The 19,684-nt window shown below is 44.2% G+C and overlaps 1 protein-coding gene across 1 annotated transcript in view; it reads right to left on the bottom strand.

The window, feature by feature from the left end:
• Window positions 1-524: 524 nt before the first annotated feature.
• The window catches only part of LOC307135689 (uncharacterized protein), a 44,389-nt gene continuing 25,229 nt past the window's right edge, over window positions 525-19,684 (bottom strand). The window contains exons 13-15 of the mRNA XM_079832264.1: window positions 14,748-14,849; window positions 6,984-7,070; window positions 525-1,429 (exon numbers count right to left, since the gene is read on the bottom strand). Of these exons, the coding sequence (XP_079688390.1) occupies window positions 1,244-1,429; window positions 6,984-7,070; window positions 14,748-14,849 (375 nt within the window). The 3' untranslated portion in view covers window positions 525-1,243. The remainder of the gene's footprint in view (window positions 1,430-6,983; window positions 7,071-14,747; window positions 14,850-19,684) is intronic.

Here is a 19,684-nt window from a genome sequence, read left to right as displayed (position 1 = left end):
GAGAGAGAGAGAGAGAGAGAGAGAGAGAGCGCGTTAAAATTCATTAGAATCGTATTTTTCTCCTGGAGATGAGGAGACATGAAATCCCTTGTGATGGAATGCTAAAGCCAACACGTGGTGTGCAGATGCAACCTGATATGTTGAGTCAAAAATGAACCTGGAAACACAAATATGTGTTCTAAATCTTCAAAAATGAATTAAATGTCATATTAACCCCTGAGGAGACCAGAGGTCATAAACCAACATTGCTATTTCAAATATGCACTGGTCATAGCTCATATCGATCCCCAGTGGATACCCAAGGTCAAAGATGTCACATGTACACCCTTTCATGGAAACGGTATTCCCTGGTGGCTGTGGCTCTTTCAGCAGGTAATGCGCCGCCACAAAGCCTAAATGCTTCAGGAATGGTTTGAGGAGCACAAAAACGAGTTTGAGCTGTTGACTTGGCCTCCAAATTCACACCTAGAAACATTATCATGGCTGCAGGTGAGGTGCAGGGCAGCAAGCACAACATAAAAGATAGATGTAAATAGTGTTTATAAACAATCAAAATGCAAGAATAGGCAGAAGATTAAACAGAAACAAACATCACCTAAACGTTAATGAGAACCGTCAAACGTGATCCGAAACTCATAAATACAAACAAAGGTCATTGGATAATCAGAGGTGAACCAACTCTAGTAAAAACTGTAGTGAAAAGTAACAAAGGGAACTAATAATGAACACAGGCAAAACTGAAACAGAGCAAGCCGAGTGAAAATCAAAACCTAAATAGCACCAAAGAGAATGTTCATGTGATACTTATCCTTAGACATTGCCCATTTCATGTATTGCATAACATTGCACTTAAGACATGCCTTGTCTTCTAACCCTAACCCATACACTGTTAAAATAGGGCACATAAAGTATAAAGGAACAATTACACAATCCCAATTATAACCACACGTCAGACACATTACTTTTTTCATTTAATTTCGTTCATTAAATGATCAAATCAACATTAGGCCTACAAGACAATAAGGCAAATATCTCATTTCAATCACTATGTATTAAGCAAACAGAAGAACTTGTAAAAACTGATCAGTTTAATCACAAAATAAATTATATCAAACCAAGCCATGTGTACAATCAATCTTCTTATGAAATAGGAAACTATCATTTTTAGCCAGTTGTGTATGGTTTAGATTTAAACAGATTTCTCATTTAATCTTATATATTCATTTATGTATTTTGATTTGTTTTACACTTGTGTTTCTTCTGCAATTGGTGGGAAAGGATTTCTGATTTCTTTTTCGTTCCAGGCAAGAGTCAATGGTGGATGATGTAAAGCCATCAAGCAGCCCTGCTTGTAGCACATACAAGCCAGATTGCAGATAGGGGTCAGGGATCCTGCAGAGAGTTGATCAGGCTCATTCGGGATAATATGCTGAAATAAATGTAAAATTATTAGTTGATCTTGCAGATAGCTGATCAGGCTCATTCTTGATGTGCTGAAATAGATTTAAAATTGTTGTTTAAATCAATTTAAAATTGTTCAAATCTAAATCATTTGATGAAGAAGCCATCCTGATCCCCAAAGAAGGAAGAAGGAAGGGTTGAGTCTCACTGTAGCCAGACCAACCTCCAAAAAGGCTTGCGTTTCCCTCCTAACACCCTGTTTAGTTCTGGTTATTGGAGACAATGTTCCAATTGCAGACAATAGGCCTGTTCAAGTTCCCACTTAATTGACCGCTGTTATAGTGAACACAAAATAAAACACAAAAATAATCACAAAAAGAGCACTTTTCCTCTTTCCAATACTATGGGCGTCAGCCCCCGTCGCAGTGAGGAGGATGCTTGGCCTCTAGATCAACATGACATCATGACTTTGCGTAAACATACACGCCACTTTCTAAAGCCAAATGGCGTGTTATCTGTACGCATTTTGAGCTATCCGCGTGTATGTCTACGCCGTGTCATTCCGCGTGTATGTGTACGCCGAAACTAACCATAATCTCTGCGTGTATGTCTACGCCGTGTGATTCCGCGTGTATGTCTACGCTGTGTGATTCCGCGTGAATGTAAATGGATTTATAAACATACTAAATGATGTTTTTTTTGAAAATGTAAAAATGCAGAATGTTTCTTGTGATGGGTAGGTTTAGGGGCAGGGGCAGTGTGTGTGTGTATGTGTGTGATGGGTAGGTTTAGGGGTAGGGGCAGTGTAGGGGGATAGAATGAAACGGCGTTGATAAACACGCTAAAAAGCGATTATGTATCTAGATAGCACGCCAAAATGGCATAGCGAATTGGCGTGTCATACATACGCTATTTCATGAGATCAGTCCGTCTAGATCGTCATTACTTCCACTGGACATGCAACATATGCACCCTCTGCAGCATTGGCTGAAACCCCAGGTCCCAAAGCACACCAGGTCGACAGACGGTTGGGGAGCTCTGTGCAAGGGCAGACCAACCTCCTGGTCGAGCACGGAGTAGCGGCTGCAAATCAACTGCCTCAAAATGATGGGGGTTTTCTAGCCCACAAAACCTTCCTACCAGATCTGACTGGTCACCATGTCCTAGTCCTCTCAGACAACATGGCAGTAGTGTCCTACATAAACCACCAAGATGGACTCAGATCAAAGCCTCTGTATAAGCTAGCCAGATGCCTCCTTTTATGGGCACAACACATCCTGCACAGAGCATGTGCCGGGGAGACTGAACCAGGGAGCAGACATGCTGTCCAGGGGCGATTTGTCCCCAAGAGAATGGGCGCTCCATCCCCAGATGGTTCAACAGATCTGGAGTATCTTTGGGAAGGCAGAGGTCGATCTCTTTGCCTTCAACTCTCACTGCCCAATATTCTTCTCAAAGGACAGGGATGTGCTGGCCCACAAATGGCCCAGCCTCCCCGTTTATGCTTTTCCCCCAGTCGCACTTCTTCTTCAGGTCATCAAACGGATCAGGATGGCCTCTCTCTGGCAGACCCAACCTTGGTTCTCCGAGTTGGTACAGCTGCTAGCAGTGGCCCAATGGCAGATTGCCCTCAGGAAAGACCCAAGTTGTGGGCCCTCCATGTATGGCCCCTCAACGGGAACTTACTAACCTTCCAGCAAGAGTCCTAAACACCATCAGTGAGGCTAGAGCCCCGTCCGCGAGGAGCCTCTATGCCCTTACGTGGTCAGTTTCGGACTACACACCAGTCAGAGAAAACAAAGACCCGACTTCCTGTGACATACAGCTGGTATTGTCGTTTTAACAAGAGCTGTTGGATGCGGATTGCACCCCCTCCATGCTCAAAGTATATGTGGCGGCCATAGCAGCGCACAACACTCCTGTGCACTGTTCTTAGGGCTCTCAAAGGACTCCTCTTTGAGCTGCTTCAATCGGCCAAGCTACGGCCTCTCTCGCTTAGACCCTCTCTCAGGACCTGTGGACGATGGAGTCAGCGATATGGGCTGGGGAGAGCTAGCCAAGCCCCCAGAGACCATACAAGCGGGACCACAGGTGCAGTGGGGCAGCGAGGTGGAACACAGGGATCCAACTAGGATGGCATTGTGGCCTATGCAGGGGGCTTGACATCACAGTAGAACTGGCTGTGCCGGATTTGTTTTTTTGCTGCAGTGTACCGATGCCCTTGGAGAAGAGCAGACTGAGGGACAGCCCACGAGTGACTCTGTTAGCATGTTGGGCCAAGCTCTTGAATGCCTGCCTGCTTCTGGACTGCAGAGAACTGCTGGACACAATCCTCGACAGTGTTGCCGAAAAGGCCACAGTGTGAGATGGGACCATCGAGAAAGCGCACTTTGACTTGCACCTCTAAAAGGTTTAGCCAGGGGGTGCTTTTGGACCACGAAGGTAGACATCGTCTGGCTGAGGGCCTGCGCTATGACTTTAATCATGGTCAGTCACCGTGATCAACCCCGTCTCAGAACTCCCCTCGTGCATTATGAGAGCTTTGGCCTCATAGACTTGCAGGGTGGACCATCACATGCAGGGCAGAGGAGGCTCCACCATCAAGGGAAGTGAGAGAGGAATAAACTTTTTATGCAGAGATTGGCACTTTTGGCATTCCATATTGGTACCAAAGTTGCAAAGTTTTCCATGCACATCCAGGAAAAAAGGCACGGGGGCAGGGCAAGGCGATTTAAGCATTGCGTTGTGCCCCCAGACACGAAACTCGGAACGAGAGTGAGCGCACTCAGTAGCCCAGGAAAGCATGTTTGTCAACTCTGAATCACTGAATTCAGCATGAGCACACACCATTACAGTGGGAAGCTCAGCGTTATCTTTATTTCCAGAGTATAACAGCCCTCTATATATCTAATACAGTGGTTCCCAACCTTTTTTACTCAAAGGCTCCCCTCCTCTCTGAATCAATACTGTAAGGCCCATGACTATATTTTTTTTAAACAAAAGAAATTCAAGATATATTAACCTTCAGTGTTCTTTTTTGCAAACATACATTGCAAACATTCCTACATATACATTGCAGACATTCAACTTAGAAGTACTTATTCTGCTCAGTTATACAGTACAATAGTGCAGATATGCACAAGTCAACCTGCCATACCAAACACAACCACAGGGAGATGCCAAAGGACAGCATATAACTACTATATGGATCCATTCATAATTAATAAACACACTACAATACAAATGAAAAATAAATCATTCTGAATGTATGGAAGCTTAGCTATCTGAAGTCATCTGATATGTCCTCAGTGAACAGTTCCTCTGTCTGAACAAGTCTATGAAGCTGATGCCCGTGTGCCTCCAAAACACATTTCTTCGGCGAGCATCCGTTATATAAAACACCCACAGTACATTCATTTTGACAACAACGTTAATATATTAAACTGCGTTCATGCATAAATACAATGTTATAGCGATCAGTGAGCCGAGAGCGTACATACACGGTTTGTTTGGGCATCAATAATAACATACTCGTGCGTGCCTATAATGGATGACTCCTGCACGCCACTGTAATCATCTTTACCTTCATTACAACCGTCATCCATCCAAAACGTTTTAGCGACACTGGTTTGCTTTATCCAACTGAAGTGTGTAGTTTGCGTATCCTGTGTTCATGAAGCGTTTGAGTGTATTGAGCAGCCGTTCAGTTTGTATTTCACACAGCGCGATTAGAAACGCCTTGGGCTGCTCCGAATCTAAAACAATCACAGAATACGTACGAGAGAGGTGGTTCTTTGTTGTAATTTATATATTTTTATTTATATAATTTATCTTTTATTATTTAACGTATCAATAACAACATTTATGAATCATATTAATATATTCAAAGTAATTTGAATCTCGCGGCCCACCCAGAGGATCACTGAGGCCCCCTAGTGGGCCGCGGCCCACAGGTTGGGAACCACTGATCTAGTATAATGCAGCAATCGACATCTGATCCACTGCTGGAGCTCCGAATGAAACGTTAGGTCCCCCCTGAGAAGGACCAGCAATCCCATCCGGAAGCTGCACAGCAGTGAGTGACTGATAGAGAACCGAGTACGTTACTTATGAAAATGTTAATGATTACAAAGTGGGTTACTTTGACTATTTTCTGTAAAAAGCTAGCATATGGTGAATATTATTAAATACGTTGCTTTGCCTGTTTTTGACGTGCACGATGCCTCCTGCCATTTAACCCTCAGTGGTCCAAAAAGAATAGTATGCAGATTTTTACTGTTTTCAGTACTATACCGGTAAGAAGAAAAACACGTTTTTTACTACAGCATATTGATCTAGAATTGTGTTTTATCCTAATATATATATATATATATATATATATATATATATATATATATATATATATATATATATATATATATATAAAAAACTATCTCTGTTTTTAGATGGTAAATGTTTGAAAATGATTAACAGATGAAAATATAGTAATCCAGTAATTAAATGTAATAACTTACATCAAAGTAATTGAATTAGTTACACTACGTATTACATTTTAAATAGGGTAACTTGTAATCTGTAATATATTACATTTCCAAAGTAACCTTTCCAACACTGTGTAAATATGACTAAAATTATGAAAGTACAAAGTTGGGTAACACTTTATTTTGATGGTCACCCAACAGAAACTTTGCAAGTTCATGTCAACTTATTCTACTAACCATAATCCTAATCTAACAGTCTACTAAAGAGAACCACCTAAATACAGTGTCAATTATGCAACTCTCAGTGACCACACCAGGGCTGCCAACTTGAAAACGTGGAGTGAGATTTGGCGGGGCCAACCAAAATATAATTATCTGCCAATGGGGTAAGAAAAATAATCTCGTTTCTAATTGAATTCTTGTTTCTGTCCCAAACAGAATAGTTTAGCAGATAATTTTCCTTGTTTTAAGCAAAAACTCACTTCAGAAAACAAGTAAAATTCTTATGTTATTTTACTTATTTAGTAAATGCATTTAGATTTAAGAATTTTTAGATATTTGGACTGGAAACAAGATAAAAATACTAAATAAGAAGAGCATTTTTTGTAGTGTATACACAGGCGAATCAGCCCAAGAATGTGCTTACACGTTCACGTCATATCCGATCTGTGCCACATGAGAGAGAAAAATCAGAATTAGGTCACTTGAATCATGCAGTGTAAATGGGACCGTAGTTAAGTTACATTCAAGCTACCCTTTTTCATCCCCCTTTTGGAATGGCTTGTGAAGTAGCATCGCATATATGAGAAAATGTCAGAAATTCCACAGACAGTGGGCGCTCTTGAACCCCCTCACCGAAAGCATAACTAGTCGATCACAAGGGGCTCAACAGGTAGATCTATAGATAAACTCATCTTTAAGCATGAGAAATGTGGGGGTGTGGCATGTGAGCGTGTGAGCGTGTGAAACCAATCAAATGCGCGTCTCACGGTCAATGCGTGAGAGTTGGCAGCCCTGCCGCACAATTAAAAAATTGTTCCCTGAAAAAATATATTTTGAAATGAAGCCAATGTATAAATTTAGGTTTGGATTTCAACTTACCTTCACATCAGTGTAAAATGTACAATTGTCCTCTAAAAGTATCATCATTTGCAGTTTTTGGATGGCCATCTCCATGTAGTAGAATCGCTGCAAAATGAGCATGTTATGTTATTTTAGCTAGTCACAGTTTTATAGTAAAATACATTGTATTTTTTAGGGCTGTCAATCAATACAAATAATTAATCCTCATTCATCTTATAATACTTAGTGCACTAACACATTCAGTTCTTTTTTTATATTTATTTTAATATTTTGTTTTAATAAGACTTGTAGTGCAGGATATGTGTATATATGGATGATTCTATTTCATAATTCCAGATCGCAAGAGATGTAGTCGGAAAAGGGTCATGTGCTCGAGTGAGATACAAGAATATTGTATTGATTCAGTTACACATGACCTTGCCCAATGACTTATCTAAGTCCATGCAGTTTTTTTTTATATCATGGGGTCACAACCATCATATGGAGTGCCCATGAGCTCCACAAGAGGGTACTCCTTCCATCTCCTGATACTGAACTTCATTTTCCATACCCACTGCCTGGACCCATTATATTAATTACTTCCATCTGTGTGTCATTATCCTGTTAAGCGCTGCCTATATAAACCCTGTGTTTTTACTCCATCTTTGCATAGTCTTGTTAAGTTGGGCATACACTGTGCGATTTTCATCCGGTTTCGAGCCAAATTCTGACTCGAGCGACTCTTTTTGGGTCGGGCCGATTTTCAGCTTTGTCGTACGTTGTTTGTCGTGAGGTGTTCGTGCAGTGTACACGGGGAAACAAGAGGCGAAACAAGAAGCTGAAGCAGCGCTACGAACTTCTCCCCGAAAACCAGAACATACCACACATAAGGAACCAGGAGACATGAAGCAAGGACGGGAACACAAGGGGACTGAATAGGGAGCAAACAAAGCAGTTAATGAGGGAATACAGGTGGACTAATCAACCAATAATCAGCTAACAAGAGGGGAGGGGTAAATTCAAAAGACAGGAGAGCACATGACACAGAAAATAACAAACACACCACATGTGCTAAACAAGACAAGACAGACATGTGACATTACCCCCCCTCCCCACCCGAAACAAAAAAAAATTGTGTATAGCCTATTTTGATCGGACCGCACAGTGTGAGCACATAAATCCTGAGCTTTGGCTTTTCGATCGCATGCAATCTACTCGTACAGTGTGAGCAGATAACCTTGCTGAAAGCGCACAGAAACCGCACAGTGTATGCCCAGCTTTAGTTTTACGCTGCATTTCTGAGCACTCTCTCTTGATTTCCTGTGTTATGGTTCTGAACTTCTGCCTGATTTCCTGGATTTATAATTTCCTGAGATATCATTTGTCTTGTGTAGATCTAACAGACGATTTTTGGTCTCATGAATCTATCATTTGTTGCCTGCCAAACCGTTTTGACTGAGGGCAAAGAGAAGTTTCATAACGTTATATTTTTAGGCTATTTAACTTTGCCGTTGTAGCCTGTAGCGCTGACTTTATTTGACTGAATTGTTTTCTTTATTTATGGTATAGCTTCTTATACCTTTTGTTTATACTTTTTGTAATATATTATAATCTGAAGCTAGATTGGAGAGATGAACGGACAAAGGCCTCGCATGCTAATTTCAGGTATCGGGTTCCATCATAATGTACAAGCACTGTACTACTGAGCAAGAGCTGTTTAGCTTCCTCAAAAGCTGTGTCACACACTGAAGTCCAGCTCCAAGGTTGCTTCTGTTTTAGCATGAACTGACACTTGGAAGGTTTTACTCTCAGTCCATACCTCTCTAGTCTGGAAAGCACTTCATCCAGTCTCCTAACATGCTCTTCTTTTGTACTGGTAGTGATAAGGATATCATCCAGGAAAGAGGTGATATGATCCAGCCATTGTAGGATTTGATCCATGACAGCCTGGAAAATAGAAGGAGCACTGGCCACTCCATAACTTAGGTGATGGTACTTGTACAGGCCACGGTGAGTATTTATGGTGAGGTATCTTTCTGAGTGCTGGTCTAATTTTAATTGCTGATATGCATGCGCCAAGTCCAACTTGCTAAACAACGTTCCACCTGCCAGCTTAGTGAACAAATCTTCAGTGTTGGGCAGTGGATATGTTTCCACCTCTAGATTCTGGTTTATAGAGACTTTATAGTCACCACAGATGCAGATGGATTTGTCACTTTTCGTCACGACCACTATTGGGGCCGCCCACTCACTTCTTTCAGTCTTTCATATTATGCCTGTTTTCTCTAGTCTTTCCAGTTCTTTTTCCACAGCTTCTCTTAAAGCATAAGGAACAGGTCTCGCTTTCTGGAAGATTGGAGTTGCATAAGGACGGACTCGGATGGTAGCTTTAAAATCCTTTATTGCACTTGGATTGTCAGATAATACCTCTGAGTATTGTCTCAACACTGCTTTCAATGCTGGGTCAGAGGCCACTTCAGCTTTTTCCACCATGAGAATCTTTGGCCAATCCAGCTGAATTTTCTCCAGCCAGTTTCTGCCCAGCAGGGCCGGTCTGTTCCCTTTGATGATGAGTCCCATGGAGAAACTCATCCAGTTATTTTCATCACATATTTTTTTTTTATATAACTCTGATTGTGTTCGTCTGAAAGAAGAATGTCATATACACCTAGGATGGCTTCCCTCCTGCTCATTCATTTTTTTAAGTTAGATCTCCACCTTCTTCGTATTCCTCAATCTATTTACTATCAACAATATGACAAGGAAAAAAACTCCAAACATGTAAAATAATATCTGTTTTCTAATTAATTGAATGTAAAAATTGTAGAGGATCGATAGTGACCCGAGGTATGCAAGTGTACATATATTTTTCTGTGCAAAAAGAAACCGCTCTGCAGTGCTTGTGCAGTGATTGTAAATGTAATGTAATTCCCGTTTAGTCCTAAAGGTGGCAATGTTTGAGAAACGATGATGTGAGGTGTCAATCAAATTTACCTCAGACACGATAAAACAAATAGTCATGGCTCAGCTTTTTACAGCTGATCAAGTATTTTGATCAAAGGTCAAATTTTATCCTCTCTTGATGGTGGATCTGACAACGAAGCTGTCAGGGAACAAATTGTTGATTTTGACGATGAAGAAAACGATAGATTTAGTATCGTATCAGATAATTGGGATCCTGAATATGGGCCAGACACTACCAGGGAAATTAGCTCTGAAGATGACAGTGATGATGATGGAGAAGCAGCTGATCAAAATGAACCTGCCCAAGTTCCCACAGATGAGACAGAGTACCTACACAAGCAAAAATGGACTTGTTTGGTTATCAGCTGACCCTCCTTCGAGCAGGACAAGAGGATGCAACATTTGTCACACCAAAGAAGGGCTGTGCGGCAAGGCAAAACTGGTTCTGACTGAAAGTGATGCACTTTCATGTTTCATTGATAATGATATTCTGATTGAAAAATGGTGATTGAAAATACTAACCAGTATGCAAGAATGTATATGGTGTCTAAAGGCAGAGATCATAGCACATGGAAACGAGTTGATAAAACTGAGATGAAAGCCGTGATAGGAGTCCTCTATCTGCATGGGGTCTATTGCTCTCAGCATAAGTCTCTGCAATCTCTCTGGTCCAGCGGTCACTGTAGGAAGCCAATATTCAAAGCTGCATTCAGCAGATCTCTGATTTCTGAGATTTGATGACCATGACACACATCAGGTGAGAAAAATCAATGACAAATTTGCTCCATTTAGATCACTCTGAAATGCCTTCAATGAAAATTGTAGAAAAAATTACAACGTTGGTCCGTATGTGACAATTGATGAACAGCTAATCCTATTCAGAGGATGTTGCAGCTTCCGGCAGTACATGCCCAAAAAACCTGACAAATACGGCATGGCATGAAACCTGATGTGTGATGTTGTTACGGCATACACTTTCAATGGTCTACCATACATTGGCCGTGAAGGCGATCAGAGGTGCAGAGGATTGGCAGAGAGTGTAGTAAAGAAATTGGTAGAGCCGATTCTGACCTCTGGAGTAAATGTAACAACTGATAACTGGTTTACAAGTGCAAAACTCGCTGTTGATTTGCTCTGCAAACACATTACCTTGCTGGGAACAATGCGCAAAAACAAGCCAGAAATTCCGCCTGCATTTCATGCCTGAGGAGACCTGTGGGATCAAGCCTGTTTGGTTTTTGCCAAAAGCAAGCCATGGTGTCCTATGTGCCAAAAAAGAACAAGACCGTTGTACTTCTATCCAGTATGCATGACAAAAAAGAGGTCGATGAGGTGTCTGGGAAGCCTGTGATGATTCTAGACTATAAAAAGACAAAGGGTGATGTGGACCACGTGAACCAACTGTGCCACAACTACAGTGTACAGAGGAGAACAACACGTTGGCCCTTGGCATATTTCTACAATTGCCTCAACCTGGCATCTATTAATGCACAAGTTGTTTTTGTCACAAAGTTTCCAGGGTGGGAAGCTTCGAGTCCTCACAGACGTCGCATTTTCCTAGAGAACCTTGGCCTTCAGCTACTGAGACTATGGATGCAAGAAAGAGCGCAGGTACCAAGACTTCCCCGGGCATCCCAGAGTGCACTGAAACGCTGTAGTTTTGTGAAACAGAACCCCACAGAGGAAGAAGAACAAACGGGTGCCAGAAAGCGCAGTGAGTGTGGCCAGCCAGTCACTGTCATTTGTGACTATTGTTCTCATTGAGCCTATAAAATTCAGCAAATTTGAAGTAAATATAGGCCTACACAGACAGTACTTGACAAAATGTTCATGTGAAATAGTGTAGCCTAATTAATTGTGAAAATGTTTTGTTGATTTTGTAAATGAAAATGTTTTATATTATATTTATGTTCTTATTGTTTTCTTAAGTTATTTGACTAATTTATAGTGCTTTGCAGCAGTTTTATAGTTTTTATCTGACAAAACAGGCTGTGCGTTTGCAGCGTTTTATAAAAGTTCCATATGAAACATGTATGGTGAAATAGTTTTGAAATATGGTAATTATACAGGATAAAAAGGTTTACACTGATGAGAGTGTAGGAAAATTAGAGATCATTTTTATTAACATTTCTGAAGAGAGTAGACAACATTTTTTAAGCGATTTGACACTGATTTCATAGTTTTAATCCATGCGCAATTATATGTTCCTTCCGCAACTTCTAAAAGTTGTATTCGTTACATAAATGCTAATATTGTTTTAAGCCATGAAAATTGAGCATGATAAAATGATGTTAATAAAGAAAATAACAAATATTTTAATGATTTCTCTATTGTTATGGTGAATGAAATGATTTACAAATAAAATACAATGCTTTTTACATTTTATCCTTGTATATTTTATACATCTGTTTGATAACAAATAAAATGTCAAAATTTAACAAAATATGTTTTGTTTTGTTTTATCATTTTGTAATTGTAAAAAAAATAATATGACAGTTTTATACTAATGGGGCAGTTTAGCGATCCATCTGTGTTAGAAAAATGCACAGGGTCGCTAACGACCCGAATATGTAAGAATGATTGGTGGAACAGTCATGCATTTAAGGGTTAAACTCGTACATTATCTCATTTGTTTTGACAGCCCTCATTTGTAACCCCGGTTTCCTGAAGTAGAGAATGAAGACGTTATGTCAGTGATTGGCGGATTAGGATGCGTCTGAGAGCCCTGTCACCTTTGAGTGTTAATAGAACCAGCCAATCGACACTGGCGAATGAGATTTGCACCGCGAACCACACCCTGGGTATATAGCAGGGGTGGCAAACTCCGGTCCTGCAGAGCCTCAGTCCTGAAGAGTTCAGCTCCAACCCTGATAAAACTCACCTTCATGTAGCTTCCTAGTAACCCATCAGACCTTGATTAACTTGTTCAGGTGTGTTAGATTAGGATTGAAGCAAAACTCTGCAGGACTGTGGCTCTCCAGGACCGGAGTTCGCCACCCCTGGTATATAGGAAGCATGCAGAGAGACACCAAGTTTTCGCTGAGGAGCTGAGAAGTGCACAATCGCTCAGCAGTGATCTCAGTTCCTTCCATAAGGGAATGGGGGTCAGTCACTATGAGTTAAGTCAGAAAAACGCCACAATCGATGTGTCTTCCAGTGCCCCATGAAAGCCACCTGATACCCCTGCATTCGTAGGACGGAAGAAGGACAGGGCTTACACAGAGAAGTCAATCACTGCTGTCCCTACTTGCCCCACACAGTGAGAAATTGGATAACACTGGGAAAGCGTGCCTTTTCCAACCGGAAAGGAACGCTACGGAGACCACATCCTGCCCATAGGGAGGTAGCATGTGGAGTTTCACATATGAACTGGCCAGAGTGCGTTGCTACATATGGAAGGTCCTGCCAAGGACTGACGAAACTCCAAGCAGGGTTCACCATTTAGGGAACTCATTTGAGGAGCAAATAGCACACATATCCCATCCTAGGAAGGGAATGGCACTGCAAGCGGGACACTGAGCTATTTCTCCCATACATCACCTGTTTGTAGACAACACACAGGAAGAACCAGGATCTACTCAGGGATTGTAGAATCTTGCGAATGTGTTAGGTATTGCCAGGCCCGCAACTCTGCAGATGTGTGCCAGCGAGGCGCCATGTGCCAACACCCAGGAGGATGGGACACTCTGAGTGGAGTGAGCTCTCACCCCAAGGGAGCATGGCTCACCTTGGGAATAATAGGCCAAGATGATGGCATCCACTATCCAGTGGGCCAACCTCTGTTTAGAGACAGCTTTTCCCTTATGGCCTCCATAACAGACAAAGAGCTGGTCGGAGGTCCTTCAATTTCTCCAGAGACCACCATGACAGTTGATGTATGCAGCAGCCGATGTGTGGTGGAGACATTTGTTAAGACAACAACATTCCTGGACACTTTTTGGGGAACTCCAGCCTATAAAAAATCAAGGTCTGACAACAGGCTGAAAGCTTCGTGGCAGGTCAGAGTGATGGTCACTCGTGCCCTGCCCATCTCGGGACTTGGTTGTGTAGCTAGTGTTGAAGCAGTCTCATATGAAGCAGGAGCATCTGAATTTTTTTCAATGTGACCGCTGTCCTGCCTTTGAATGAATTTAAGCACTGACTGAGCACACTTGTTCATAAAACGAGCTGTCAGGTTGACCAATTCAAACTCCATACCGAGAAAAGAGATCTTGAAGCTCCAGATGGCTGAGGTGTCTGAGCACCAGGTCCCTGTGTTTGCACAACTGTTCTCGGGAGTGGGCCAGGATGGGACAGTCATCAAGATAGTTGAGGATATGCACTCCCACTTCCTGTAGAGGGGTAAGGGCGGCCTCCGCGACCTTCATAAAGACTCTGGGCGACAGGAGCAGCCTGAAGGGGAGGACCTTGTACTGGTATTCCCGTCCCATGAACAAACAAAGTATTCTTCTGCTGGGCAGAATAACTAGATTTGGGGATAGCGGAGGGGACTCCACCCCTTGCGAGGTAATTGAGTCTCAATCTCAGCATTGAGATGGTCATCTTCCTGCAGTGGATGCATGACTCACATGCCCAGAAAGTGATTGTGACTGTCAGCCGGGGCCTCTTTCAGAGGAAAGGCTCTTTGTGCTGAAGTTTCCAGGGGAAGATCGCTTCTTATATACCCGCAGCACGGGACGTGGTTCGCGATGCAAATCTCACTTGCCAATGTCCATTTGCTGGTTCTGTTAACACTCGAAGGTGATAGGGCTCTCAGGCCCGATCCCAGTTCGTCAGTCACTGACGTAACTTGTAGTGACTGACTGAATGGGAACATGTATTGTTTCTGTAAACCTTCACCTTCTTGCTCATGTCAGGTTCATCGGTATGATTAATCTTGAACAAAGATTCAAAACTTTGTCTTGATTCCTTCATGTTTTCAGCTGCTTTGTCAAAGACTTCCTATGGAAAAAAAAACACATTTTAAATAAGTTTAATATATATATATATATTAGGGATGCCACAATTCTCAATATAATATTGAACCGTTCAGTACAGAATTCACGGTTCAATACGTGCTTGTGAATTGCACTCATGGGAAACTATACTTATTCACAATCACGAAAGTTCATTATATGCATGCATTTTAAAGCCTTGCCTGTTAAACATTTATTTCGGTTGCTTATGCACGGTTTTATCATGCGCTTTTCTGAGCACGAACACTAAAAGCCTGTCAAACACGTGATTACTGGACTAAGTAGTCTTACTGTGCTAATACTGTCAAATATACACAAGGTTAATATAAATACAGTCGGTTATGTCTAAAGAGAAAGTAAAATTGGCGGGTGTCTGTATATTAGATGCGTGCAGTTTTAAATTGACAGCAGCACAGTCTAGTGATCATACTGCCGCTTGTCCTTAAAGGGACAGTTCACCTCTCAAATTGTCATTATTTACTCTAATATTGTTCCAAACCTGTATTAATTTCTTCTGTTGAACACAGACAGTTGAATACCAGACAGTTAATGGTAGCATTGACATCCATATTATTATTTCCTACAATGGGGACCAGTAACTGGTTGTTCCCTTTCGAGGGAACTTCACACTGCGTCCACTAGGGACAGCTTTGGGAACGCCCACAGCGTGATAGCGTCTGATGCACGTATGTCAACTCAGCCAATGGCGAGAGTGAGCGTCACGGGCGGGTGACGTCACGTCCAGGAAAGGATAAATATACATCCGGTCCGATCGCACTTCAGCTTTTCTGCCTCAGCTAAGCGATCTGTGTGAAAACTGTCTCTGTCTATTTATTGTTGTCCGTCAAAAGCACAATAATTATCAGTTTAAAAATGGTGAATGCATCAGTATTCAAACAGTGTACTCCTCCGTGTCCCCGTTTCCTTACGGGTGGAGATACACATGATTTGTGTGTGATGTGTTTGGGAGTGGAGCATGCTCTGTCAGCCTTCGAGGGGGCTGAGTGTGAGCATTGTGAGAAGCTGCCGCTTCGCATGCTCCGCTCCCGCCTGTCACTCTTTGAGAAGGGTGATCAGGATCGCGTTCCCTCTGGTTCTGGACCCGCTGCTGCCGAGGCACAGCGGAGAAGGACATCATGGGGATCGCAGATGGATCTCTCGGCGGGGTTTGAGACGAGCGCGAGCGCTCTTTCTCTGCCTTCACCCGGGAGATCTGTCGCTCAATCGCTGGTGTCGGAAGCCCGCGCTGCGGCTTCTTCCGCCCAGAGTGAGAGCCCGTCACTTCAACACTCCAGCTCTGAGGAGGTGGATGCGTTGAGCGTCGGATTGGGGGAAGATGATTCACCATCTCTTTCCCCCGCACACGAAGAGCTGGTGGACGTGATTACTCGCGCTGTGGCGAAGTTAAATATTGATTGGCCAGCCGAGAAACAAGGCGCTCGTCCGAAAAGCAAATTAGACGAGCGCTTTTTGACGTCAAATGTGTCACCTTCACCACGGGGTCTTCCTTTCTTTCCTGATTTACACAGTGAGCTGTGTAGATCATGGAAGAAACCATATTCATCACGTCTTTTCAGCCCTCAAGTAAAAACATACAGTGATATAAGGGGGCTGAAAGAATATGGTTATGGGGCGATGCCTAAAGTGGATCAGACGCTTGCGAGTTATCTGTCCCCTGCGTCGGCATCGTCCCTGAAGGCCCCCACGCTCCCCACTAAACCATTAAAAACAACATCAGGGCTAGTGGGGAAAGCGTACACGGCAGCAGGGCAGGCTGGTGCGTGTTTGCATACAATGAGTATTTTGCAAGCGTACCAGGCTGAACTGCTGGGGGATTTGGATGGCGGTGAAACAGTGAGCCCTGAGGCAGTGCGCGAACTACGTCGGGCCACAGATTTATCTCTGAGACAGAGAGACATCTGTGGCTCAATTTATCTGATATCAAGGATAAAGACAGGGCTTTTCTCCTTGATGCGCCAGTGGAACCCGCTGGTCTGTTCGGCGACGCTGTAAATGAAGTCGTCGACAGATTTCAGGAGAATAAAAAGCAAGCGGAGGCCTTTAAAAAATATTTCCCTCGCCGCCACAAACCCTCTGGGGCTGCTGGGCGTGAGCAGCCCCAGCCGTCTAGCTCTTCGTACAGGCAGCAGCAAAAAGAGAGTGTCGCATCTCGTGCTCCACCTCAGAGATACGGTGGGCCAGGTCGGCACTCTCAGCCGAAGCCTTCTAAGCCGAAGACCGACCTGAGGGTCGTGCTTCAGGCGAAGAAGGCTTCAGGCCAAAAGAGGTCCTGACGCCAGCAGCGTCAGGTCTCCGAGGGCGCCCCCCCGCGGGGTGGATTGGTGTTCACCTCAGTATACGGTGCCCACTCCACTTCGTTGCCCTCAGGGGACCGTTCTGCCAACCCCGCCACCCTTGGTGCTTCGGGGCGCAGGGGTTTCCAGCGAGTTCGTGACTCGGCGTCCACAGGACAAGGTGTCACACTCGCAGCCTCCAAGGAGGTTAGAAACGCAGCCAGATCGGTTAGGTGCTGCCAGTATGCTTCAGGCCACCGAGATGGTTGCAGCGGAAATATCAGAGACCAGCCTTGAGAGGCTGGTTCCCTTAGTAGATTTTCTGGCAGAATGGAAACGTCTACCAAATTTATCGCTATGGGTCCTGCAGACGGTAGAAAAGGGGTACAGAATTCAGTTTGGGTTCCACCCACCTCGTTTCAACGGAGTGCTGGTAACATCAGTACGTCCCGAGCAGGCTCTGATAATGGAACAGGAAGTAGAAACCTTGTTAAAAAAGGAGGCTATAGAACAGGTCCCTGTACAGAACAGAGAGTCGGGTTTTTACAGCCGGTACTTCTTAGTTCCAAAAAAAGGATGGAGGGTTGCGCCCCATATTAGATCTTCGTCGTCTGAATTGTACAGTCAGAAAACTAAAATTCAAGATGCTGACGCTAAGTCAGATTGTGACACAATTCAGATCCGAGGATTGGTTTGTCACAATAGATCTGAAGGACGCATACTTCCATGTCTCCATCCTTCCACAACACAGGAAGTTCCTGAGGTTCGCTTTCGGGGGCAAAGCGTACCAGTATCGGGTTCTTCCATTTGGTCTAGCTCTCTCACCCCGCACGTTCACGAAATGCGTAGATGCAGCTCTGGCCCCGCTCAGGCTGCAGGGCATACGCATTCTGAACTATATAGACGACTGGCTGATTCTGGCACAGTCACAGGAGATGGCGGTTCGGCATCGAGATGTCGTCCTCGCGCATATTCAAAAGTTGGGGTTGAGGCTGAACGCAAAGAAGAGTGTGCTTTCTCCAGTACAGAGGACCACTTTTCTAGGCGTGGTTTGGGATTCCGTAGCAATGCGGGCAGTGCTTTCACCCACGCGCATTGCTGCGATTCTGTCAGCTATAAAGAGAGTCAAACTAGGCCAGTCATTCACTGTCAAGCATTTTCAAAAGTTGCTGGGGTTAATGGCAGCGGCGTCCAACGTGATTCCTTTTGGCCTGCTGTACATGAGGCCCTTACAGTGGTGGCTCAGGACCAGAGGGTTTTCCCCGAAGGGGAACCCTTTTCGTATGATCAAGATCACGCGGCGGTGTCTCCGCGCCTTGGTCATATGGAAGAAAGCCTGGTTCCTGTCCCAGGGTCCGGTGTTGGGGGCACAATGTTGTCGAGTCACCCTGACGACAGATGCCTCTCTCACGGGCTGGGGAGCGGTAATGGAAGGCCGCTCAGCTCAGGGTCTGTGGGGGGACCATCATCTTTCGTGGCACATCAACTGCCTGGAGATGATGGCAGTCTTCAATGTGTTGAAGTTCTTCCTCCCGGACCTGAGGGGCCATCATGTGTTGGTCCGTACGGACAACACATCGGTGGTTTCCTATGTAAATCGTCAGGGGGGTCTGCGTTCGAGCCCACTGTGCAAGCTAGCGCACCAGATCCTCCTGTGGTCTCTGGGGAAGTTACTCTCCTTGAGAGCAATCTTTATCCCGGGGGCCCAGAATATAGGAGCGGACATCCTGTCAAGACAGGGGCTGAGGCCAGGGGAATGGAGACTTCACCCCGAGGTGGTGAAGCTCATTTGGGAGATTTACGGCCAGGCGGAAGTGGATCTGTTTGCGTCTCAGAATACGACGCACTGTCCACTCTGGTTCTCTTTGACTCATCCAGCTCCTCTGGGACTGGATGCCATGGTACAGACGTGGCCGAGGCGGCGTCTGTACGCATTTCCCCCAGTTGTTCTGCTCCAGGGAGTTCTGGAGAAAGTTCGCCGGGAGGGGATAAGTCTACTGCTAGTAGCTCCTTACTGGCCGAGCCGGATTTGGTTCTCGAGCCTTGTAACACTGCTCGATGGCTCACCCTGGAAGATTCCGATCAGGAGGGATCTTCTATCTCAGGCGGAGGGCTCAATTTTTCACCCCCGCCCAGAAATGTGGAACCTGTGGGTTTGGCCGCTGAGGGGGCCGAGCTCATAGAGTCTGGTCTCTCTACCGAGGTAGTGGAGACCATTCTTAGCTCCAGAGCTCCATCCACGAGGAGACTATATGCCCTGAAGTGGAGGTTGTTCACTTCTTGGTGTCAAGAACGACAGTTAGATCCAGTCAACTGCCCTGTTGGTTCAGTGCTAGATTTTTTCCAAGAGCGATTCTCTTCTGGGTTGACCCCTGCTACACTAAAGGTGTATGTTTCATCTATTTCTGCTTACCATGCCCATGTGGATGGTATTACTGTGGGGAGGAACCCGTTGGTAACTCGTTTCCTTCGTGGCACTAAGAGGCTGAGGCCTGCGGTGCGCACTAGAGTTCCTACTTGGGATTTG

The sequence above is a fragment of the Gobio gobio genome, assembly GCF_949357685.1.
Source record: "Gobio gobio genome assembly, chromosome: 1".
NCBI lineage: Eukaryota > Metazoa > Chordata > Actinopteri > Cypriniformes > Gobionidae > Gobio > Gobio gobio.
This window is presented reverse-complemented; position numbering and strand designations above follow the sequence as displayed.